Genomic DNA, 26,412 nt, shown 5'->3' with positions numbered 1-26,412 from the left:
CCAGTATGGTAGGCTCTTAATCCTAAATGACTGTGTCCTTAAAAGGACAAGTGGGTGACTCAGGCACATAAACAGAGGACCAAGTGAAGACAGGGATTGGCATGACACAGCTGCAGGCACAGGAATGGCAAAGGCTCCACCAAAACCCATGGGGGAGGCTTGGAACAGCTCCTCTCTAAGACAATCTAGAAGGAATCAACCCTCCCAACATCTGGATTTCAGAGTTTCAGCTTCCAGAATATTTTTCCGGTGCGGGAAGTACCGGGGATTGAACTCAGGACACTCCACCACTGAGCCACATCCCCAGCCCTATTTTGTATTTTATTTAGAGACAGGGTTTCACTGAGTTACTTTGTACTTCACTTTTGCTGAGGCTGGCTTCAAACTCATGATCCTCCTGTCTCAGCTTCCTGAGCTGCTGGGATTACAGGCATATGCCACTGTGCCTGGCTAGCTTCCAGAACTTGAGAGAATAAATTTTGATGTTTTAAGCCACCCAGTTGAGCCACTTTGTGACGATGGCCCTAGGATGGGACTATGTGGAGAAAAAATTTTTTAAATATCTATTAATCAAAACATAAAAATTCCATTATTAGTTAATATAATAATGTATAAAATAACATTTTCATGAAAAATATTTTTTTAATCCAAAACAATACAGAAGAAGGCAGCATTGCTTTACATTTTTCCAAATCTCTATAATGCTTGGCTTCATAAAAGACAGCTGGATTCTCCATCTTACATGTAATCTCCTACAACACCACATGCCATGCAGCCCCTGGAAAGTTCCACTATACCCTCCACTCTACACTTGTGAGAGAATGCCAACATGAATATGATAATAAAAATCTCAATTCACAAACCCTTGAGAGGATCTCATACATCCCAGGATATTCCTTCAGATCTGCTGCCCTAGAGTGATCAATAAAAAATAAAACAGGGGCTGGGGTTGTGGCTCAGAGGTAGAGCGCGTTCCTGGCACGTGTAAGGCACTGGGTGTGATCCTCAGCACCACATAAAAACAAAAATAAACAAAAGTATGTGTCCCTCTACAACCAAACGTGTGTGTGTGTGTGTGTGTGTGTGTGTGGTGTGAGTGTGTGTATAAGTGTATGTATGTGTATATATATATAAAATAAAACAGAAATATAACTAACTAATGTGCCGAAGTCCGGCTGCAGCAAAATAACCCGGGGGTGATGAGCAACTTGTGTAGGTTGATATAGCAGGAGTGGGAGCCGTTTATTGCAGGACAGGAGGGGTATATATACATTCCACACAGCTTATCTTAATTAACATAAACTAGATACAGCAGTCAACCAATAAGGAATCTCCACACTTAATGGCTCACGGGCGTTATTTCACAAACTACTCCCTCTGGCAAAATGCCAGGCGCCATCCTGACTTGTTTGCAGACCCTAACACTAATGAGTCAACTGTTGGAAAATATAATTATGAAACACTCTCAATCCAAAGCATGGTAGGAAAAGAGTGGGGTGGGGAGAGAATATGGGGTGAGTAGAATACAGATATCAAGACAGTAGATTTAACGCCAACCGTCTAAATTATTACAATAAAAATAAATAGTCCAAACATGCCAATTAGGAGGCAAGAGTTGTTAGATCAGATAGAAAAAGCAGGATCTAATAATATCTGCCTGCAAGAAACCTGATTTAAATAATAAAGAAAGAAAGAGATACATACCATGCAAACACTAAGAAACACAAAATGAGGCTCTCTCCCTCGGGGCGTGGCCCACTTTCTCCCTTGAATACCTCTTCCTTGTTTTATAGCAGAAGTGTCTGTCTTGTGATCGCCCCCAACCTCTCTTGATATGTATCAACTTTCCTAAATAATCCTGTTTACCCTTTGCCTGCAGCAGGCTGAAATGCTTTTCTGTCACATATACCAGGAACCCTGCTGGTCCTATGGGAATGACTTGGACCCTTCTTCAGAAACCTGTCTTCTCCCAGGACACTACAGTAGTTCTGTTGGCATGGAAATATAGACGAGAGGATTCACATATGAGAGAAACCCTGCAATTCTTATTTTCTGAGTCTGGCTTTAAATTTTTTTTTTTTAAATTTGTAGATGGACAACATGCCTTCATTTTGTGTGTTTATTTTTATGTGGTGCTAATGACTGAATCCAGTGCTCTGCCACTGAGCTCCAGCTCCAGCCCCCTGGCTTTTGTATGATTTCCAGTTCCATCTATGTTCCTGCAAATGACATGATTTTGTTCTTTATGACTGCATAATACTCCATTGTGTGTGTGTGTGTGTGTGTGTGTGTGTGTGTGTATCACATTTTCTTCATTCATTAATCCATAATTTGGCACCTAGGTCGATTCTATAACTTGACTACTGGGAATTGTCCCACAAGAAATATAGATACGTAACAGGGTCCCCTTCGTGCTTTGAATATAACACTTGCTGTCTGCCACTGGCTTATTTGAAAACATTCTTTTTTTCCTTCCTCTTCTCCATTTCTCAGCTGTGGGAGAAGGAAGATGAACCTTCTTTTCATCCTAATTTATCTATCCTTTGACTCATGGGCCACAGGAGTGAGGGAATCTGGGCTTCAGGGCTGTCGTCTGCAGGTCTGAGAAATGGCTCTCTCAAGACTACAAATGATTCATGACTCCTGCCATGGCATAGCAGGAATATGGCCTTCGAATCCCTTCTTGAAAGGCCTTCTGTTTCTCCTGGCAGCGAGAACCACAGCCTTTGGCATAGGAGACCCCTGTGTTTCTCCTTTGCTAGCAAAGCAACAAAACTTCTTTTTCCTTTTTCTTAAAAAAAAAAAAAAAAGAAAGTAAAGAAAAGAAAGAAAGAAAAAAAGGAGACGCTACATTTACACCACACAAAATGGACTGCAGAACAAAAATGTTTCATGATGATAAAGGAACCGTCTCTTTAAGAAGACATAATTACTCTCATGGGTGGGCACCCAATAACTGAACTTCAAAGTTCATGAAACCAAAAACCCTGAAAGTGGAAAGAGGAATAGACAAACCTATGATGGTGTTTGGTGATTTCATACTCCTATCCTAGTAATTGATTTTTTAAAAACCCCAAATCAGTAAAATTAGAGAGGACTGGAACAACACTGTGAACCTATTTGATGATTACAGACCTCCTGCCACACCCCTTCACAGCAGCACACATTCTTTCCTTCTCCCACCTTCTTCCTTTTCCTTCTTCCTTCCTTTCTGAACTGGGGATTGAACCTAGGGGTGCTTTACCACGGAGCTACATGTCCAGCCCTTTTCATTTTTATTTTGAGACAGGATCTCACTAAGTTCCTGAGGACTATAACTAGAGATCCTCCTGCCTCAGCCTCCCAAATTACTGGGGTTACAGGTGTGTGTCACTGTACCCAATCATACACACTCTTTAAGCACATATGCAACATTGATCACAACACGTCATATTCCAGATCATAAAACTGGTCTCAATAAAAGATGACTGAAGTCACACAAATATATTTTCTGACCACAATAGAATTAAACTAGAGCTGGGAGCGGTGGCACACGCCTGTAATCCCAGCTGCTTGGGAGGCTGAGGCAGGAGGATTGCAAGTTCAAAGCCAGCCTCAGCAACAAGGAGGAGCTAAGCAACTCAGTGAGACCCCTGTCTGAAAATAAAATACAAAATAGGACTGGGGATGTAGCTCAGTGGTCGAGTGCCCCTGAGTTTAATTCCTGGTAACCTATCTCCCGAAAGAAGTAACAGAAATACATTTGGAAAATTCACAATGACTTGGGAAATGATAAATCTTCTATCCATAGTTCAAGAAAGAAATCATAAGGAAAATTTCTGTGGGTTAAATGTGCTGCCCCAAATCACGTGTTGACAATGTTCTCCCCAGTCCTGAGTGTTGAGAGGTGAGAACTTTTTTTTTTTTTTTTTTTTTTTTTGGTGGTTCAGGGGACTGAACCTTGTGCATGCGAGGGAAGCACTCTACCAACTGAGCTCTATCCCCAGCCCCAAGTAAGTTGGAATTTTAAGAAATGATTGGTCATGAGGGCAAAGCCTAATGGAATATTGTCATTATTGTGAAAGTAGGTTCCTTACTAAGGGAAGCTCCACTCACTTTCTTCTCTCTTTGTTTTCAGAATTTATCATTTTTTAATCTTTTGTAACTTCCATTTTTAATATAATGAAATATTCATTAACTGTTAACTGTATATTAAATGAAAAAATATTTTTAACAAAATTTTGTTCAAAGCATTAGGAAATAATATTCAAAAGAGAGAAATTATCAGACTATAACAATGCTGCATAGATAGTACTATACAAATTCCTGAAGGTTAATTTATTTCTTAACTAAAACTTCAATTTTCAAGTCACCAATAGAAAATGGAAGAGGAATTATTTCTTCTCTGAGTCTGGAAAAATGCCTTCCAAGGTGAGAAGTTACACCATTATCTCCCAATTTAATTATATTCCCCTCCTGTTATTTCCCAAATGTGAAAATTTAGAATATAAGGATTATTGGAAGGGAATAAGTGAATTACCTCTTAGTAGACACTGTGATCCGTGCCTACTTTACTCAGAGAAAACAGTCAATTATGTTAAATTACAGCCACACCAGTATGTGTAACTAAAATTGCCAATATGAATATTTTTATATCATACATTACACATATACAAGCAAAAAAAAAGAAGATTTGTTTCCTATCTTTTGACCTTCAGTAGAGGGGGGAAAAAGCATTATCACTAATGGGGACTTGAAAAAAATTGTTTCATGGCACAGCATTGACTTCATAGAGATCAAAATCTGAATGCTTAATATAGAATCAGTTAATGAGAAATTGCTAAAATTTCTTTCATAGGAGTACTTTTTGAAAAGGAAGATAATTTATTTAGAAGGAATGTGTAGCTGAAACACTGTTTATTAAGAAAACATTAAGTTACCCTGGGAAAGACTCTTAAAATACCAGTGTTTTCAGACACCATCACCAATGCATGAAGGCTCTTATTTTTTATGGTTACCTACATAAAGGATGTTTGGATCTATAAAGTATGTGGGTCTCTCTACTTCACTGATATTGGTCGCCACCAAGACATCTGAATGTGATAGAATATAAGCAAATTTACAATTATTTTTGGCAGGCATTTTAATTTTTCTAAGAAGAATTTATAGTTCTTCAAATGATCATAGATTCAGACATACTGTTTACAAAAAACAATCTTCTGCTAGTCGGTAGTTTTCTTAAAATAGTAAATAAATTTGTCTGGTTTACATTCTCTAATGTTTGCCTGGAAAATAAAGCATTAGTGATTCATTGGCCATTGCAAAGCATGGACACCTGTTTTCCTTCTACTTAGAGGCAAATGCAAACATTCCTGAATGTGCAATGGTATACTTAAACATCCTTTATACATTTACAGAGTCAGCATTTATGAGTCCTTATGTACTTTTAGTATGTAATAATGCCTGTTCCCGACACTGTACATATCCATAATTACTTGAGAAAATACAAAGTGAGAGCAGCCACAGAAGTAGCAAAAAATTTTCCACAAATGAAAATACAGTATACAAAAATGGCCAGTTAGTGATAATTGGTAATATGAACTCTCAATAATACCCCATTCTTAGGTCCAAATTACGATTTGACAAGTTTAAAGCCTTGTCTTTTTCCAGCACAGTAAGAAGAAGCCAACTCATTTTTAATATTTTCAAGCATCTGAAACAGGTTTTGCAGATCCACAAACATAACCAATTTGCCAAATGCACTAATGGATAGGTAACATGAGGAACTACTTTTCCTCTCTCTTGCTCTTGTCCTCTCTCACTTTCCACCATAAGATAATGCATCAAGAAGGCTTTTGCCAGATGCTGGGCCATGACCTTGGACTTCCCAACCTCTAGAATTGTGAGTCAATATATGTCTGTTCATTAAAACTTACCCAGTCTGTGATGGTCTGTTATAGTATCACAAATCAAGCTAGGATAGAAATCAGAAAACATCTTAAGCAGAATGAAAACCAGAACTTCTGTCACAATGTATCGGATGCATCTAAAACAGAACTTTGAAGAAATTGGATAGCATTAAAACTTTCATTAGAGGAGAAGATCTTAAAATTAATATTGTAAGCTTCCACCTAAGAACTTAGGGGGAAAAACAATAAATTAAACACAAAATAAGTACAGAAGTAAGAAAGATAAAAGCAATAATAAATGCAATGTAAAACAATATAGGAAAAATCAGTGAAATAGAAATTTGGTACAAAAAGATCAATTGATAAATATCTAACCAAATTTTCCAAAAATATACAAAGAATGAAGATCAGAAATGAAAGAGGACACCTTGATTTATTTTTCTTTTTAAATAAAGTTATAAGAATTTATTATATATTTTAGATACTTTATTAGATATTTGTTTTGCAAATATTTTCTTTCTTGGTGGCTTGCCTTTTAATTTATTGTTTTCATAACAAAGGCTTATTTAAGGGGCTAGGGATGTGGCTCAAGAGGTAGCGCGCTCGCCTGGCCCGGGTTCAATCCTCAGCACCACATACAAACAAAGATGTTGTGTCCACCAAAAACTAAAAAAAAAAAAAAAAATTAAAAAATTCTCTCTCTCTCTCTTTCTCTCTTAAAAAAAAAAAAAAGGCTTACTTAACAAAACTTTTCTTTATTTTTTGCACCCTTAGGCATTTTTGCCAGTTCTAGGTTCACAATAATTTTTCTCTTTTTTTTTCTATAGAGGTTTTATAATTTTAACTCTAACAGTGAGGTGTATGATCCATTTTAAGCTGATTTTATAAAGTATGAAGAAATAATTTTACTTTGGCCCACCATATGAATATCCAGGATCTTTGGTGCTATTTGTTGAAAAGTACCTTGTCACCTGTATTAGTTTGCTAGGGCTGCCATAACAAATCATAGTAATGCATTGCTTAACAACAGGGATATACTATAAACAAATGTCATTAGGTGATTTTTTTTATTGTGCAAACATCATAGAATGAATTTACCCAAATCTAGACAGTAAATTACTCTAGTGTAATGTTTTTTATTTTTATTGTTTTGCTCTGGGGATTGAACCCAGGGCTTGCACATGCTAAGCAAGTGTTCTACCACTGAGCTACATTCCTAGAACCTTTTTAAATTTTATTTTGAAATAGGGTCTCAAAATATTCCACTTCATTATTCCTTAAGGAAATGCAAACTAATACTCATAAAGTAGTAGTATACGTCCAAGAGAATGACAAAAATTAAAAACCGACAATACTAAGTGTTGACATGCATGTGGAACACCTGGAACACTCATACAGTGTTCATGGACATGCAAAATTGTTTAGTTATTTTGGAAAATAAGGTGTTTCCAAATTTAAGCATACACTTAATCATACAATCCTAGGAGAAAAAAAATATTTCCTCACATATAACTGTATGCAAATGTCCATGGCAGCTTTATATATAATGATTACAAACTGGAAACAACTCAAATTTCCACCAACTTGTGAATGAATAAGGTCATGATGTATTTATAAAGTAGAATACAATTCAGCAATAAAAAGGAAACACTGATTACATGCAACAATATGGATGAATCTCAAAAGCAACATACTAAATGAAAGAAATCAAATACATGAGACTGTATACTATACAACTCCACTTCTATGGAAATTATATATATATATATTAAAGTATATATATAAATTATATATATTAAATTATATATATAAATTATATATAAACATATAAATTATATATATAAATTTATATATATAAAAGTAAATTAGTAGTGGTCAGTGGCCTCTGGTGGGAGGAGGGACCTGGCTGCAGAGTAACACAAGGGGATTTCTTGGAGAGATTAAAATGAAACAAAATATCTTGATTGTAGTGATGGTCACATGGCCCACTACATATGTTAAAATTCATCAAATGGTATACTTAAAATGGATGACTCAGTGAATATTAACTAATTAGTTTCAAAAGACTTTAAGAATTGTACTATAAGGAAACCTGTCAACTTCTCCTATCCCAAAGTGAGTTTTTGTTGAGCACCTACTAAAATATTGTAGAATTTTTGTTTCATGTGTCTATTGGAAATGATCTGCAAAGGACCAAGTGTTGGAGGCTTGGTCCCCAGCCTGTGGAGCTCTTGGGAGGTGGTGGAACCTTCAGAGGTGGGACTTAGTGAAAGGAAGTTGGGACATAGAGGGTGTGTGCTTAAGGGGATATTGGAACTCTAACACCTTCCTCTCCCTGTTTGCTTCTTGGCTGCCATGAAGTGAACAGGCCTCCCCTGCCATGTACTTCTGCCATGAGCCCAAAGTAATTATGCCAACCAACCATGGTCTGAAACTGTGAGCAAAACAAACATTTCCTTCTTATAAATTGATTATCTCAGGTATTTTGTTGCATTGGTAGAAAACTGACTAACACAATGAAATGTAGTGTAAGACGATATTTCCTATATTTGATTATCAATGGTGGATGGGAAGAAATTAGAAATGTAGTGCTGAGAAGGAAATACAGCAAAACCAGTTACTAGGTTTAGTGATCCAAGATTTGGCTAAAGTAGACAGCCATTATAAAAATATATTTTTCTGGTAAAAGCATGGTCACAGCCTTCTGGTAAACTATAGATCAAATTCTTCAGGCCTGAAGCTCCACTGACTTTTCAATTTCTTTCTTATGAAAAACAAATATTATAGGAAAACTGATTATTGTCTATTGTCCTTATGAAAATCACACCAAGCTGATATGTACATATTTCTCAGAAATAAAAGTTATATGAATTTTTTTCTAGTAAAAATATTAATAAATGTAGCATATTATTCTTACTTCCTGTTTTATTTTTGGCATTGGATGAGAGGGAGAAATGTACCCTTTAAAAGAGCCTCAAATAAGAGAACTGTTGCTGGCAATGGCTATACCCCAGATAACAAAAGGAGCCAGACCACATGCCCTCTTATAAGCAATTGTGACACAGGTATCTTTCACTTAAATTTTTTTTAAAAGGTATATATATATATATATATATATATATATATATATATATATATATATATTAATCAGCTTTCTGCACTATAACAAACACCCAAGATAATCAACTCATGAGAAGAAAAGGTTTATTTTGGCTTATAATTTTAGAAGTTTCAGTCCATTGATCAGTTGGGCCCATTACTTTTGGATCTGTGGCTAGTACATCATGACAGGGAGCATGTGGCAGAACAAAGCCTCTCACCTCACAGCCAGAATGCAAAAGAGAGAAAGAGAGAAAGGCTCCCAGAATTCTTCTAGAGGGTATCCCCCAATGATCCGAAACCTCCCACTAAGCCTCATCTTGTTTTTTACTTTTTATTTTTTTGCAGCATTGGAGGAATGAACCCAGGGTCTCACATATGCTAGGCAACTGCTCTACCACTGAGCTGCATGCCCAGCTCTAGGCTCCACCTCTTCAAGGTTACACCTCCCAATAGCACCAAGCCTCTAACACATGTGCCTTTGGGGGACTTGCAAGATCCAAAAGATATAATGTGTGTGTGTTTCTGTGTGTGTGGGTATTCATGCATGCGTGTGTGCCAGAGAAATGCTTCAGAACCACTGGGTCTGGTGAAAAGAGAGTTCACCCATAGAAGGCTAAAATTAGTGTGGGTTAACTTTGTGATGTTATTATTTGGGTTACACAATAAAGAAATAGAAAATGCTTTGACTGGTCTGGGTCCCTTGAAATTTTTTGTATAATTGCCCAATTTTAAAGACATAGCCTATCTTTTGTAAAGACTATAAAATAGACAAATTAATTACTGGTGGGTACGAGCTAGTTCAAGGTATACCAGTTGTAGCTCATGGATGTGAATGTGCAGTGTCTTCCAAACTTACAAGCTCTTTTTGGTTTCCAATTTTACTTCTTCTGGCTCTAAGCATCTGAGTTGTGTTTCAGTCGATCATATACTAATTAAGGTGGAGTTAATTAAAACCAGAATATTTATTAGGCCTTAGGAGCATTGTGAAAAGAAGGAATGTATAAGTAAATATCCTGCAAACCATAATGCTGACTGACACCTTTGATCCTCTTTCCAGAGAGATGTTTTCCATGATATCGGGAGGGGAATCCTGGACAGTGCATGGCAAGGCTACAATGCTACTCTCTTGGCCTATGGTCAGACTGGCTCTGGAAAAAGCTACTCCATGATTGGATTTGGTGCAAACAAGGGTATTATTCCAAGTGTGTGTGAAGAACTCTTTCAAGCAATTGAGAATCAGGGGAGAAATCAAGAATACCAGGTATGCATTATTCTAGAATACCTTCTTCGAATAATGGCTTTTTTTTTTTCATTTTGAACACCTTCCCCAAATGAAAGTTAGTAGCATTTCTATTTTAAGATAGTGCATTTTTTTTTTTTTGTGTGTGTGTGTGTGTGTTTGTGCTGGGGTAGTTTTTACAGCTAAGCTACATACCCATCCCCAAGGACATGTATTTAAAAAACACTGGGTGTCGTAGAAGCAGACAGAATTGCTAACACTAATAAGGGGTTACTCTTGAGGTTGAATCAACCTTAGCTGATTCAAGTCTATAGTTCCCTTTGCTCTTCTCTTCCACCAGACTAGTGGCTGTGGTCTCCTCTTATTTGCTTTTATTATTTATTTTGAGGCTAGGATGGAACCCAAGGTCTCCTTCATGTAAAGCACTTACTCTACCACTAAGTTACATCTCCAGCCCCCAAGATGTGACTTTGTTGTTTACTTGTCCCATATAACTTCTTACTTGACCTGGCATAGAAGATCCAATACTAAATTTTAGATTCACTGAAGCTTGGTGACATTTTCAAGGTGCAGTAAAACTAGTACCGTGATCAAATTTGAAACATGATAGCAAAACATCAACAAATACCTGTATTCATAGTCTGTGTTTCTGCTTTGTCTAAATGGCAGAAGAGATTAAATTGGTGTTATGAAAATTCAATATTGCATCTTTTTTTATCTTAATTACTCTTCTGAATTTAAACGTAATGTTCAAGTTAGAAAATAGATTACTCATAATCTCTTCAACCCAACTAAATAGCATTAACATTTCAGTGTCTTCAATTTTTTTAATTAAAAGTATTTGAAAATAATGCAAGTATAGTTTAAGAACTCAAATACTCAAGAGAAAGGAAAGTATATATCCATATAATATTTTTTTGTACCTGGAGTTTCTTTACCACTGAGCCACATCTGTAGCAAACCTAAAATTTTTAAATTTTTTTTATTTTAAGACAGGATCTTGCTAAGTTACTCAGGGCCTCACTAAGTTGCTGAGGCTGGCTTTGTACTTGCGATCCTCCTTCCTCAGCCTTCCAACTGTTGGGATTATAGGTATGTGCCACCACACCCAGCTCCAAAAAAATTTTTGAACTTAAATATTCTATAGCACTATATTCACAATTGCCCCAAAGTGGAAATAACCCAAATGTTCATCAGATTATGAATAGATGAATAAAATGTATCTTCACACAATGCATATTATCCAGCTTAAAAAAAGGACATTCTAATGCTTATTAAAATAAGGACAACTCTTGAAAATATTAAGAAAAACCCACAAAGGTCATAGTATTTGATTATATTTTTATGAAATGGCCAGAAACAGAAAGTCTCTGCAGGCAGAAAGAAGACTAGAGGTACCTAGGGGTGGGTGGGGGAGGGGAGACAGCAGAAAATGGGAAATGGTGGTGAAGGACTTCATTGTGGATACGGGAGGAGGGCAAATTCTAAATATAGGCTGTGATGATGCTTACACAATCCTGTGAATAGTCATTCCTGCATTGGTTCCTAGACCACCCACCACAAAACTCCCTTGGATACCAAAATCCCTAAATGCTCATGTAACTTACATAAAATGGCACAGTATTCTCATATAACCTTTGTGCATAATCCCATATACTTTAAATCATCTCTAAATTACTTATAGTGCCTCATACAATATAAATATTGTTATATCGTATTATTTCAGAAATAAGGGGGAAAAGTATGTACATATTCAGTACAGATAGATTTTTTAAAACTATTTTCAACCTACAATACAGAATCTGAGTTTGGCATGATAATTGTATCCTAAAAACCACTGGATTGAGGGGGCTGTGGCTATGGCTCAGCTGTAGCACACTTGCCTGGCATATATAAGGCACTGAGTTCAATTCTCAGTACTGCATGTAAATAAATAAAATAAAGGTCTATCAACAACTAAAAAAATTTTTTAAAAAGATTGCTTCTATTAAAAAACCCCCAAACCATTGAACACTTCACTTATTTATTATTATTTTTTTGTTGGGGGTGCTGGGATTTGAACCCAGGGCACTGAGCTTCTTCCCTAACACCTCATCCATCTTTTTTCTTTTTCTTTCTTTCTTTTTTTTTGAGACAGGGTCTTATAAAGCTTCTGAGGCTAACCTTGAATCCTCCTGCCTCAGCTTCCTGAATTCCTGGAATTATAGGTGTGCACCATTGCACCCAGTGGACTATTTGCTTTATTTCTAGTAAAGCTTTATATAGTAATTGGGTTCATAGAAATATACATACATGGAATTCATATTAATTTCATGATCTCTTTCTCTTTCCTCTACTCTACTTGACTTCCTTTTGCTCATCTATTTATCTATATTTGATTGGTTCTTTTTACTTATACATAAAGGTGAAGTTCTCCATGGTATATTTATATGCACATAACATAATTTTTAAAGAATTCATTCTGCATTGCCTCCTCTTTTCCACTCCACTTCTCTCTCTCCTTCTTCTATGACACTGATCTTCTCTGTATCTTTATGATATCCCATCCTTCCCTCCTCCTTTCTTTTATTTTATTCTAGTGTCCACATATGAGAGAAAATACTTGACCTTTAAGTTTCTAAATCTAACTTATTTCACTTAACATGATTTTCTCCATTTCCATCCAGCAAATGATTTCATTCTTCTTTATGGCTGAGTAGAACTCCACAATTTCTTAATCCACTTATCTATTGACTGGCATCTAGATTGATTCCATAATTTAGCTACTGTGAATTGTACTGCTATAAACATTGAGGTGGCTATATCACTAGAGCATGCTGATTTTAGTTCTTTTGGGAAAATACAGAAGGAGTGGGATAGCTGGGTCCTATGGTGGTTCCATCCCTAGTTTTTTTTTGAGAAATAACCATAATTTCTACAGTCTTACCAACAATGTACAGTGTACCCTTTTCTCCACATCCTCACCAGCATTTATTATTATTTGTATTCTTGATCACTGCCATTTTGACTGGAGTGAGATGAAATCTTAGTGTAGTTTTGATTTGTATTTCCCTGATTGCTACAGATGTTGAACATTTTTTCATATATTTGTTGGCCATTTGTGTTTTTTCTTTTTTTTTTTTATTGTTGGTCGTTCAAAACATTACATAGTTCTTAATACATCATATTTCACAGTTTGATTCAAGTGGGTTATGAACTCCCAATTTTACCCCGTATACAGATTGCTGTATCACATCAGTTACCCTTCCATTGATTGACATATTGCCTTTCTAGTGTCTGATGTATTCTGCTGTCTGTCCTATTCTCTACTATCCCCCCTCCCCTCCCCTCCCCTCCCCTTTTCTCTCTCTACCCCTTCTACTGTAAATCATTTCTTCGATTTGTATTATCTTGTCTTACCCCTCCTTTCCTCTTATATGTCATTTTGTATAACCCTGAGGATCGCCTTCCATTTCCATGCAATTTCCCTTCTCACTCCCTTTCCCTCCCACCTCTCATCCCTGTTTAATGTAAATCTTCTTCTCAAGCTCTTCGTCCCTACCCTGTCCTTGTTTACTCCTCTTATATCAAAGGGGTCATTTGGTATTTGTTTTTTAAAGATTGACTAGCTTCACTTAGCATAATCTGCTCTAATGCCATCCATTTCCCTCCAAATTCTATGATTTTGTCATTTTTTAATGCAGAGTAATACTCCATTGTGTATAAATGCCACATTTTTTTTATCCATTCATCTACTGAAGGGCATCTAGGCTGATTCCACAATCTTGCTATCGTGAATTGTGCTACTATGAACATCGATATAGCAGTGTCCCTGTAGCATGCTCTTATTAGGTCTTTAGGGAATAGACCGAGAAGGGGAATAGCTGGGTCAAATGGTGGTTCCATTCCCAGCTTTCCAAGAAATCTCCATACTGCTTTCCAAATTGGCTGCACCAATTTGCAGTCCCACCAGCAATGAACAAGAGTGCCCTTTTCCCCGCATCCTCTCCAGCACTTATTGTTGTTTGACTTTCTAATGGCTGCCAATCTTACTGGGGTGAGATGGTATCTTAGGGTGGTCTTGATTTGCATTTCTCTGACTGCTAGCGATGGTGAGCATTTTTTTCATGTACTTATTGATTGATTGTATGTCCTCCTCTGAGAAGTGTCTGTTCAGGTCCTTGGCCCATTTATTGATTGGGTTATTTGTTATCTTATTGTCTAATTTTTTGAGTTCTTTGTATATTCTGGTTATTAGGGCTCTATCTGAAGTGTGTGGAGTAAAGATTTGTTCCCAGGATGTAGGCTCCCTGTTTATCTCTCTTATTGTTTCTTTTGCTGAGAAAAAACTTTTTAGTTTGAGTAAGTCCCATTTGTTGATTCTAGTTGTTAATTCTTGCGCTATGGGTGTCCTATTGAGGAATTTGGAGCCCGATCCCACAGTATGTAGATCATAACCAACTTTTTCTTCTATCAGATGCCATGTCTCTGATTTAATATCAAGCTCCTTGATCCATTTTGAGTTAACTTTTGTGCATGGCGAGAGATAGGGATTCAGATTCATTTTGATGCAAATGGATTTCCAGTTTTCCCAGCACCATTTGTTGAAGATGCTATCTTTCCTCCATTGCATGCTTTTAGCCCCTTTATCAAATATAAGATAGTTGTAGTTTTGTGGATTGGTTACTGTGTCCTCTATTCTGTACCATTGGTCCACCCGCCTATTTTGGTACCAGTACCATGCTGTTTTTGTAACTATTGCTCTGTAGTATAGTTTGAAGTCTGGTATCGCTATACCGCCTGATTCACACTTCCTGCTTAGCATTGTTTTTGCTATTCTGGGTCTTTTATTATTCCATATGAATTTCATGATTCTTTTATCTATTTCTACAAGAAATGCTGCTGGGATTTTGATTGGCATTGCATTGAACTTATAGAGAACTTTTGGTAATATCGCCATCTTGATGATGTTGGTTCTGCCTATCCATGAGCAGGGTATATTTTTCCATGTTCTAAGGTCTTCTTCTATATCTTTCTTTAGGGTTCTGTAATTTTCATTATATAAATCTTTCACCTCTTTTGTTAGGTTGATTCCCAAGTATTTTATTTTTTGGGGGGATATTGTGAATGGAGTAGTTGTCCTCATTTCCATTTCAGAGGATTTGTCGCTGATATACAGGAATGCCTTTGATTTATGCGTGTTGATCTTATATCCTGCCACTTTGCTGAATTCATTTATTAGCTCTAATAGCTTCTTTGTAGACCCTTTTGGGTCTGCTAGGTATAGAATCATATCATCTGCAAATAGTGATAATTTAAGTTCTTCTTTTCCTATTTTTATGCCTTTAATTTCTTTCGTCTGTCTAATTGCTCTGGCCGGTGTTTCGAGGACTATGTTGAACAGAAGTGGTGAGAGAGGGCATCCCTGTCTTGTACCAGATCTTAGAGGGAATGCCTTCAATTTTTCTCCATTCAGAATAATGCTGGCCTGTGGCTTATCATAGATTGCTTTTACAATGTTGAGGTATGATCCTTTTATCCCTAATTTTTCTAGAGTTTTGAACATAAAGGGATGCTGTACTTTGTCAAATGCTTTTTCTGCATCTATCGAGATGATCCTATGGTTCTTATTTTTAAGTCTATTGATGTGGTGAATAACATTTATTGATTTCCGTATATTGAACCAGCCTTGCATCCCAGGGATGAATCCTACTTGATCATGGTGTATAATTTTTTTGATATGTATTTGAATCCGATTCGCCAGAATTTTATTGAGGATTTTTGCATCAAGGTTCATTAGAGATATTGGTCTGTAGTTTTCTTTCTTTGAAGTGTCTTTGTCTGGTTTCGGAATCAGGGTGATGTTGGCCTTGTAGAATGAATTTGGAAGTTCTCCCTCTTTTTCTATTTCCTGAAATAGCTTGAAAAGTATTGGTGTTAGTTCCTCTTTAAAGGTTTTGTAAAACTCTGCTGTATACCCATCCGGTCCTGGGCTTTTCTTAGTTGGTAATCTTTTGATGGTTTCTTCTATTTCCTCTATTGTTATTGGTCTGTTTAGGTTGTCTATATCCTCCTGGCTCAATCTGGGCAGATCATAAGACTTAAGGAATTTATCTATGCCTTCACTATCTTCTATTTTATTGGCGTATAAGGATTCAAAATAATTTCTGATTATCTTCTGTATTTCTGAAGTGTCTGTTGTGATATTGCCTTTTTCATCCCGTATGCTAGTAATTTGGATTCTCTCTCTTCTTCTCTTCGTTAGCATGGCTAAGGGTCTGTCAATTTTATTTATTTTTTCAAAGAACCAGCTTTTTGTTTTGTCAATTTTTTCAATTGTTTCTTTTGTTTCAATTTCATTAATTTCAGCTCTGATTTTAATTATTTCTTGCCTTCTACTTCTTTTGCTGTTGTTTTGCTCTTCTTTTTCTAGGATTTTGAGTTGAAGTATGAGATCATTTATTTGTTGGTTTTTTCTTTTTTTGAGGAATGAACTCCAAGCAATGAATTTCCCTCTTAGAACTGCTTTCAATGTGTCCCATAGATTCCGATATGTTGTGTCTGTGTTTTCATTTAACTCTAGGAATTTTTTAATTTCCTCCTTGATGTCTTCTAAAACCCATTGATCACTCAGCAACCTATTGTTCATTCTCCAAGTGATGCTTGATTTTTCCTTCCTTCTTTTATCATTGATTTTCAGTTTCATTCCATTATGATCAGATAAGATGCATGGTATTATCTCTACCCCTTTATATTGACTAAGAGTTGCCCTGTGACATAATATATGGTCTATTTTTGAGAAGGTTCCATGTGCTGCTGAGAAAAAAGTGTAACTACTTGATGTTGGGTGGTATAGTCTATATATGTCAATTAAATCTAGGTTGTTAATTGTGTTATTGAGTTCTATAGTTTCCTTATTTAACTTTTGTTTGGAAGATCTGTCCAGTGGTGAGAGAGGTGTGTTGAAGTCTCCCATGATTATTGTATGGTGGTCTATTAGACTCTTGAACTTGAGAAGAGTTTGCTTGATGAACACAGCTGCACCATTATTTGGGTCATATATATTTATGATTGTTATGTCTTGTTGGTGTATGGTTCCCTTGAGCAGTATGAAGTGTCCTTCTCTATCCCTTTTGATTAGCTTTGGCTTGAAATCTATTTTATTAGATATGAGTATGGACACTCCTGCTTGTTTCCGCAGTCCATATGAGTGGTATGATTTTTCCCAACCTTTCACCTTCAGTCTATGAATATCTTTTCCTATCAGATGCGTCTCCTGTAGGCAGTATATTGTTGGGTCTTGTTTTGTGATCCAGTCTACTAGCCTGTGTCTCTTGATTGGTGAGTTTAAGCCATTAACATTTAGGGTTATTATTGAGATATGGTTTGTTCTTCTAGCCATATTTGTTTATTGATGTTACTAAACCTGATTTGTTATCCTCTTTGACTACTTTCCCCCCTTTACTGTCCTACCTCCCATTGTTGGTTTTCAATGTTATTTTCCATTTCCTCTTCCTGTAATGTTTTGCCAAGGATTTTTTGAAGAGATGGTTTTCTAGCTGCGAATTCTTTTAACTTTTGTTTATTGTGGAAGGTTTTAATTTCATCTTCTAACCTGAAGCTTAATTTCGCCGGATACACGATTCTTGGTTGGAACCCATTTTCTTTCAGTGTTTGAAATATGCTATTCCAGGATCTTCTAGCTTTCAGAGTCTGTGTTGAGAGATCAGCTGTTATCCTGATTGGTTTACCCCTAAATGTAATCTGCTTTCTTTCTCTTGCAGCTTTTAAAATTCTCTCCTTATTCTGTATGTTGGACATCTTCATTATAATGTGTCTAGGTGTGGATCTCTTATGATTTTGTACATTCGGCGTCCTGTAGGCTTCTAGGATTTGGGATTCTGTCTCATTCTTCAAGTCTGGGAAGTTTTCTCGTATTATTTCACTGAATAGACTGTGTATTCCTTTGGTATGGAGCTCTGTGCCTTCCTGTATCCCAATGACTCTTAAATTTGTTCTTTTGATATTGTCTCATAATTCTTGGATGTTCTGCTCATGGATTCTTAGCAGACTTGCTGAGCTGTCTATGTTCTTTTCCAGTTGAAATACTTTGTCTTCATTGTCTGATGTTCTCTCTTCTAAGTGATCTACTCTGCTGGTAGTATTCTCAATTGAGTTTTTAAGTTGGTTTATTGTTTCCTGCATTTCTAGAATTTCTATTTGTTTGTTTTTTATTACCTCTATCTCCCTGTGAAATTGATCTTTTACTTCCTGGATTTGTTTGTCAATGTGATCTATCATTGTCTGATTTTGCTGTCTCATGTCTTCCTTGAGACTCCAGATCATCTGAAGCATATATATCCTGAACTCTTTATCTGACATTCCATCTGTTGCAGCTATTACCTCTTCTAAAGTTGAGTTGACCTGCATTGCTTGTGGTCCTTTCTTTCCTTGTCTTTTCATACTGCTCGAGTTTCTTTCTGCTTAGTGCAACTGTTGTGTTTTTGAAATTTACCCCCTATTTATTTATGTTGCTCTTGTATAGTTGGGAAGTCTCCCTTGCAGGGTGGGTAGTGGCTGTGCTCCTCCTCTAATTATGGTGGTCTGTCTACCACGCTGATCGGTTGCAGGTCTGCCCCCCCTGCGGGCACGGGTGGTGGCTTTGCTCTGCCCCCACTCCAATTGTGGTAATGTAACTACCACGCCCTGGGGTCGTTGGTCCTGATCTGGATGTGGGTGGCGGCTCTGCTGGGTCCCCACTCCAATTGGTGTGACGTGTCTACCACGCTGGCAGACCTCTAGGCCGGTGGGTCGCAGTTCTGCACAGCCCCCACTCCCAATGGGGGTACCTGACTACCTCTCCAACGGGTCGCTGAGCCCCCTCCGGACTCGGGCGGCGACCCTGCTCCACCCCCACTCCAACCCGTGTGACACGACTGCCTCGGTGTTACGTGTCCACCACGCTGGCAAGCTACCTGGCCTGACTTGCCAGTGGGCGGCAGGTCTGCCTGCCCTGCTTGCTCAGATGGCAGCTCTGCACAGCCCCTACTCCAAATGAGGTTACTTGGCTACTGCGCCGCAGAATCGCTGGTCCTATTCTAGGCGTGGGCGGCTACTCTCTTCAGCCCCAGCTACGTTTGGGGTGTCATGATACCGCGCCGGCGGGTCACTTGGCCTGCTCTGGGCGCAGGTGGAAGCTCCACTCTGCCCTCACAGCACCCAGCAGGACCCTGATTGAGAAGCAGTCACCGCTGGTTCCCTAGCCTTGGGCCAAAGCAGCTTAGGTAGCCGGAACCCTTCCTCTCCGATCCCGATACACTCTCCGCTGGGAGCTGGCTCTAGCGAGCGACCCCCACGGGTTCCCCAGCCCCAGGCCAAAACTGTTCCGGGAGTCAGAACTCAGTCGCCCCAAGCTCAGCGCACGCTCCACTTGGAGCTGGCCTCCACCGGCAGTCTCCGCAGTTTCCTCAGACCTGGGCCAGGTTAGCCCCGGGAACCAGAATCCAGCTGCTCAGTGCCCGGCGCACGCCTTGCCCGGCATGAGCCCCTAGGAGTATTCTCCACAAGATCCCCAGTCCCGAGCCTGAGCAAGAAATCTGTCTGCTAGACGCAGGCAAATACCAGCCTGAAATCACCTGTTCCGTAGTTGAATGGGCTGAGATCAGTAGAACACGGGGATGATTACATCATCTCTCCGAAATGGCGGCTGCTGTCCTCCTCTATGGTCCGACCGGTGTCTGGAACCAGACTGGACCGCTTCTCTCCTCTGTCTCAAAGCAGGAACTCAGCACTAAGGGCTGCCAATGTACCACTGGCGAGAGCCCCCCGAATCCGTATCGCTGCTCCGCCACTCCGGCACCCTGCTGCTCCCCGGCGCACGCCACAGACTCCAGCCGCGGGGCGATCGCCTGTCAGGCTATGCGACCCTCCGTGCGGAGAAATGGAGCTCTCACAACCGAACTTCGCACGATAGAAATCTGTCCACTAGATTCTGGAGCACCTCAATTTCACTGGAAATTCCCAACAAGATAGCCTTCAGCCGTTTCACATCGTCTTTCTCCCGTTTAGTGACGCAGCGCACTGGGGTGATGCATTCCCTTCGCCGCCATCTTCCTCTCCTCTCTGTGTTTTTTCTTTTGAGAAGTTTTTGTTTAGTTCTTCTGCCCATTTATTAAGGTTTTTTTTTGGTGTTAAGTTTTTTGAGTTCTTTATATAGCCTGGATATTAATCCCCTATCAGAGGAGTAGCTGGCAAAGATTCTTTTCCATTCTGTAGGCTCTCTTTATATTCTTAATTGTTTTTTTTGCTGTGCAGAAACTTTTTAATTTATCCCACTTTGATTCTCAGTTTTATTTCTTGTGCTTGGGGGGTTTTGTTAAGGAAGCCAGTGCCAACACCAACACGATGGAGTGTTGACCCTGTGTTTTCTTCTAGCAGTTGCAAGGTTTCCTGTTTAATTCTGATTTGATCCATTTCAATTTGACTTTTGTGCAGGATGAGAGATGGGGTTCTAATTTCATTTTTCTATATATAGCTATCCAGTCTTTCCAGCACCATTTGTTAAAAAGGCTTGTCTTTTCTTCAAAATATATTTTTGGCACCTTTGTCAAGTATCGAATAGCTGTGACTGTGAGCAACTTATCATGGAAACCACCATCCTCCTCCATTCTCCTCCCCACTTCTCTGTTACTTCCCCAGTTCTCATCTCTAATTCTTTATCTGTGTGCCCTACTATCACCATATTTAAAAATAATGTTTGTTCTTCTTAGGAATCATTTTGGGAGAATATCTACTATTTTCCTACTAGAGTAGTACAGAATTTAACTTGGCCACACGAATGACTCCCACCATGATCTTTTTTTCTCCCATATATTTTTATAGAGTTAAATAACAAAATATGGTTAAATCCATAGTAATTAACATTTTAGCTCTGCAAATATTGTGTACTGCATACATCTTTTCTATACTTAATTTTTCTTTGAGTTCTAAAATTTCTTTACCTTTCTTAAAATTATGTCTAGTTTTCTATAAATCTTTGTCTCAGTGCTACAAATTAGTATCATGGGCCTATTAACAATATTTGCCATCTACTCAATTTATTGGTTCTCTTATTTTTCTTAGATATCCTTCATCAGAAGCTTTCTATTCTCCTGCTAAGATTTGGAACAGTATTTCTCAGCTGCTGCAAACCTGCTATTCTGGAACTTCAACATTCTTCTTTGCTGGCTCCCCTGCCTCCTACATGCAATACATTCCTCTTTCTTGGTTTACTTTATCCTTTTCCTCAGAAGAAGTGGACCAGGGATATATTCTTTGCATCCTTGACATCGCTGAAAGTATTTTTTCTGACCTCCATGCTTGGTTCAAGTTTACCCAGAATAGCATTCTAGCTAAGGATACTGAAAATATATTTCCATTATCTTATAAGTTTCAATGTTGTGGCTTAGAAGTCTGCTGTCACTCTGATTCCATTCTTTCTAGATAATCTTTTTGGTGGTCAGTTTCTCAGATAGCCTTGAGGATTTTCTCTTTATTCTTAATGTTTTTAATTGTCTTTTCTTATTCTTTATGCTGGACACTCATGGGACCCTTTTCAATGTGGAGATTCCTGTGCTTCAGGAAACCTTTCTAATTTTGTCTATCTTTTAATTTCCTCCACCATTTCTTCTGTTTCTGGAAGTTTTACTTGGGCTTTTAATCTCATGCATTCTAATTCCAATATCTTTTACCACCTATTTCCCTCTTCTTGGCCTTTTGTTCTGCATTCTGGAAGACCTCCCCCCTCCCACCGACTCTTTTCTTTGGGGAGGTGGGTAATGCTGGGGAATGAACTTAGGACCTAGCATATGGTAGGTACGTGCTATACCACTGAGCTACATTCTCAGCCCTTAACTCTATTTTAATTTTGCCTCTTATTCATAAATTTAATTTACAAATACTCTTTCTTATTTTCTGATTGTTCCCAGTTAATAGAATACTGTTTTATTTTTTATGGGTGTAATTTTTTTTCTGAGACTATTAATTATAGAGATTTTAAAAATGCTTTCTACTCTCTGCATTGTTTGTATTCTATAAGTTTCTCTTTTCTATTTGTTTTCTCTTTCACATTAGAGACTTCTCTTGTCTGCTAACCCCTGGCTATTTGTTCATTTTTACCCAATCACTCTGAACCTAATCATATGCTCTGTGGTCCTGAGACTTCATTGGCAAGACTCATCACTGGGTGACCAAGAGACAAGCCAGGTTTATAATGAGTAGAGCATGGCAAACATCTCTAGACTAGAGCCATTCTGATTCCCCCAATCCTGCTGAAGAGGCTAAAGCTTGGCTAGCAATATTCCAGATCTACAGTAGGGTAGAGAATATGTGTTTCCTCTATGAAGAACCTATCCATTATATGTAGATATTAATTCACAATAAGTGGTGAGGCTAGGGAAGAATAGAGTTACTTTAGACAGAGGAGAGTGAAGGGAGGGGAGAGGGTACCAGGGTAGGAAGGATAGTAGAATGAATCAGACATTATTGCCATATATATATATATATATATATATATATATATATATATATATAACTGGTAGAATTCTATATCATGTACAACCAAAAGAATGAGAAATTATACTGCATTAGATATGATGTATCAAAGTGTATTATACTGTCATGTACAATTAATTTAAAAAATAAAGAAAAAAGAACCTCTCCAATAGCATTAAAATTATTTGATAACCCATTACTTGTTGAACAGAGCTTTACTATTTACTATTTAATATTATCTTTTCTTTGTTAGACATTTGAGATATTTATGTGTATATATATGAGTATATATTATATGTAATATAATATGTGTGTGTGTGTATGATTCCCTCCCACACACACACCCCAAAGATGACGGTTTCAAGAGAACATTTACTTGTGCTCTTCTCTATACAGGTTACATTCAGTATGCTGGAAATTTACAATGAACAGGTAATAGAGATTATGTATTTTCTTTTTAATACTTTTTTCCCACTTGGTTCTGGGGATTGAACCTGGGGCCTTGTGCATGCTGAGCACTTATTCTCCACTAAGCTACATACCCAGCCCTAGAGATTATATTTTCTCACATACAAACTTTAGTGATTCTTTTTCAGATGAGCCCTTCCCAACTCTACCCACCTCTCAGCTTCCTCCTAAGCTTTATTTTCACATGTGCTATTCTTCCAGTCTCACAGAACTATTCCTCCTTTCCAGAGCATATCCTTTTTCTAGACATCTAGCCTTTCTATGTCTACTTTTCCTGCTTTTTCTGCCCCCAAAGAAACCATTCAACTTCAAGGTCCAGCTTGAATGCCAACTCCTGTCTGTATATTCTGAGGTCATTAGCGTCAGTCCAGGTGATGTTGTGTGGGGCTGCACACTTTATCTGCAAAGGTCTGGAGAATAAATCTTTTAGGCTTTCAGAATCTTACTGTCTCTTGAAAACTACTCAACTCTGTTGTAGAACAATGAGAGCCAGAGACAACTTGGAAATGAGTGGATGCAGCTGTGCACCAATGAAACTATTTAGGGACACTGCAATTTGAATTTCACATCATTCTCATGTGTCATGAAATATTATTTTTCATTCAGTTTTTCCAACAATTTGAAAATGTGAAACACCAAAAACAGTTGGTGGCCTGAGTTTGCCTCATAGACTGTATGCAGCTTGCTCCCTATGAGAGCAGTATACAGAACATGTTTTCAAATCCCAGCTTTCTCAACTGCTAGCTGGGTTACTTTGGAAGATGACCTTATTTCCAAATTTAGTATAAATTTAGTTTGTTCATTTACAGAGTATATAAGAGATACTAAATTTTAAATTTCTTTTTGGTTGTTGTTGGTTGTCCTGGGGCTGGAATCCAGGGTCTTGCACATGTTAAGCATGTGCTCTACCACTGAGCTATATACCTAGCTTCTAAATATCCAGAAAAAAAATTGAATCTTTAGCAAGTGTTCATATGTTTGTTTGTGGTTTTTTTTTTTTTTTTTTTTTTTTTTTTTTTTTTGGTACCAAGAATTGAACTCAGAGGCTCTTGACCACCGAGCCACATCCCCAGCCCTATTTTGTATTTTATTTAGAGACAGGGTCTCACTGAGTTGCTTAGTGCCTCACCATTGCTGAGGCTGACTTTGAATTCATGATCCTCCTGCCTCAGCCTCCTGAGCTGCTGGGATTACAGGTGTATGCTACCCTGCCCAGCCTACCTTTTTCTTTTGGACTCATTATGTGCAAATATGTAAACAAATTTTTAAAGTATGATTTTTAAATAATAATTTCCCTATGAGCATCTTTCTATCCTATTGCAGGACTTCACTTTTTTTTTTTTTTTTTTTTTTTTTTTTTGGTGGTGGTGCTGAGGTGTGGACCCAGGGCCTCACACATGCTAGGCAAGTGCTCCACCATGAGCTACCCAACCCCCAGCCCAGCATAATTATTTGTCTAGAATGGGTGCTCCCAGCATGTTTGCTGAAAGGATAATTGACAAGTATATCTATAATTGTATGTTTCTTATTGGAAGAGACCATATCTTAATAGTTTTTGTGTAACCTCCCAAACTATCCAAAGGCCTCCCCTTATTTCCTTTATTACCAAGATCATAGAGGAAAATGGGGAGAACAGCATCTCCCCATGTTGCTCCCCCTACTGAGACCTATTTATGATGGTAATCTCCCTGGAATTCCGTTTCCTTATGTCTAAAATGAGAAAATTGAACATTCATAGATTATGAGACCCAAGGAGATCCCAGAATGTCCAATTTTCTTATCTTAGAGGTCTCATATTCTATGAGTCTGTGGTATTTTTCCATTAGATATTTCAACAGCCAAATAAGTAAAGTTTATTAAATATCTTTCATGTTCCACATATCATTCTAGACTCTGAAAACAAAGAAAACCTAAGACATGGTCCTTACCTTGGAGAAGTTGAGTGGAATATCGTATACCCACTTCTTCTAAAAGTAACACATGTGCTGTGTGGGTATGAAAAGAGAGAGGCATAGAAGAGGAGGCAGCTACACTCCCCCCCCCCCCACACACACACAGTTTGTTACTGTCCACAGAGGAGTTAGCCTGGGCTTTGAAGGATATTTATGAGTTTGGTGAAGCAGAGAAGTGAGAGGAGGGCAGGGGTGCAGACAGGGGCACTTTAGGCTTAGGGATCAGCATTTAAAAATCTATTCATAGGGCCAGGAGTGTGGCTCAGTGGTTGAACACCTGGCTAGCATGCGTGAGGCCCTGGGCTCTATCCCCAGCAACTCAAAAAGGAAAAAAAGAAAAGAAAAAAAAAACACATTAATATGTGAAGTGCATGGCATTTAAGGGAACATTGAGTGTCCCATGTAGACAGAGTGAGCTGCATGGTGGGCAAGAATGGGGGAGGCTTCCTGGGATAAAGCTAAAGAGTTGCCAAACAGTAAAGTGGTTGGTCTAGTAAGTCATTGAGAGTCAACAGGGGTTGGTTTTGATCTTTTTTAAAATTTTTTTTCAGTTGTAGATGAACACAACACCTTTGTTTAATTTATTATTTTTATGTGGTGCTGAGGATTGAACCCAGAGCCTCACACATGCTAGGCAAACTCTCTACCACTGAGCCACAACCCCAGTCCCTCAACAGAGGTTTTCAATAGGAAAATAAGACCGTCGGATTGGGGTTTAAGCAGAATGTAGCTGGATTTAAAGAAATGCCAAGTAGAGCAGAGAGAGGAGTTAGGAAGCTCTCAGATGCCTGCGTGAATCACGATGGTCTGTATTCATCTCCAGGCAACCTGGAGGGTCCTGGAGCCAGGAGCCGCTCTGTCTCTGGGTCCCAGTACTTTCCATCCAGATAAGCTTATCCTTTTTGCTAGTTAACTTTAGTGGTTCACATATTAAGCCTGAGATGCCACTTCCAAGAATTTATATTACTTGATGGAAATGACATAAAAGGCTTCCTGGCTGAAGCAGAAGCTATCTCTGTGGTGAGGTTTCCTTATCTCCGACCCCTTCTGTCTACTGTTTTGCTTGCCCACACTTCAGTCTGTGATCCCACCTTGACTTTAGGACCTTGAACTACAGATACCACTGCTGGGGGACAGCTTAGAGAGAATGCCATCTGTTTCCCTCATACTAAGAGGGAAAACTGGGAACATGAGGGACTTTCCAAGGATTTTGCAGTTTGGGACACAGAACCAGGACTATGAACCCAGGTGC

The 26,412-nt window shown here is 38.2% G+C and overlaps 1 protein-coding gene across 1 annotated transcript in view; it reads left to right on the top strand.

Annotated features, from left to right (window-relative positions):
- Positions 1-26,412, top strand: part of LOC113184155 (kinesin-like protein KIF28P) — an 86,074-nt gene that overhangs the window by 25,293 nt on the left and 34,369 nt on the right. The window contains exons 3-4 of the mRNA XM_077802937.1: positions 10,048-10,251; positions 23,137-23,172. Of these exons, the coding sequence (XP_077659063.1) occupies positions 10,048-10,251; positions 23,137-23,172 (240 nt within the window). The remainder of the gene's footprint in view (positions 1-10,047; positions 10,252-23,136; positions 23,173-26,412) is intronic.

Source organism: Urocitellus parryii, chromosome 9 (genome assembly GCF_045843805.1).
Source record: "Urocitellus parryii isolate mUroPar1 chromosome 9, mUroPar1.hap1, whole genome shotgun sequence".
NCBI classification, from domain to species: domain Eukaryota; kingdom Metazoa; phylum Chordata; class Mammalia; order Rodentia; family Sciuridae; genus Urocitellus; species Urocitellus parryii.
Note: the sequence above shows the minus strand (reverse complement) of the source record. Positions and strands in the feature narration are given on the sequence as shown.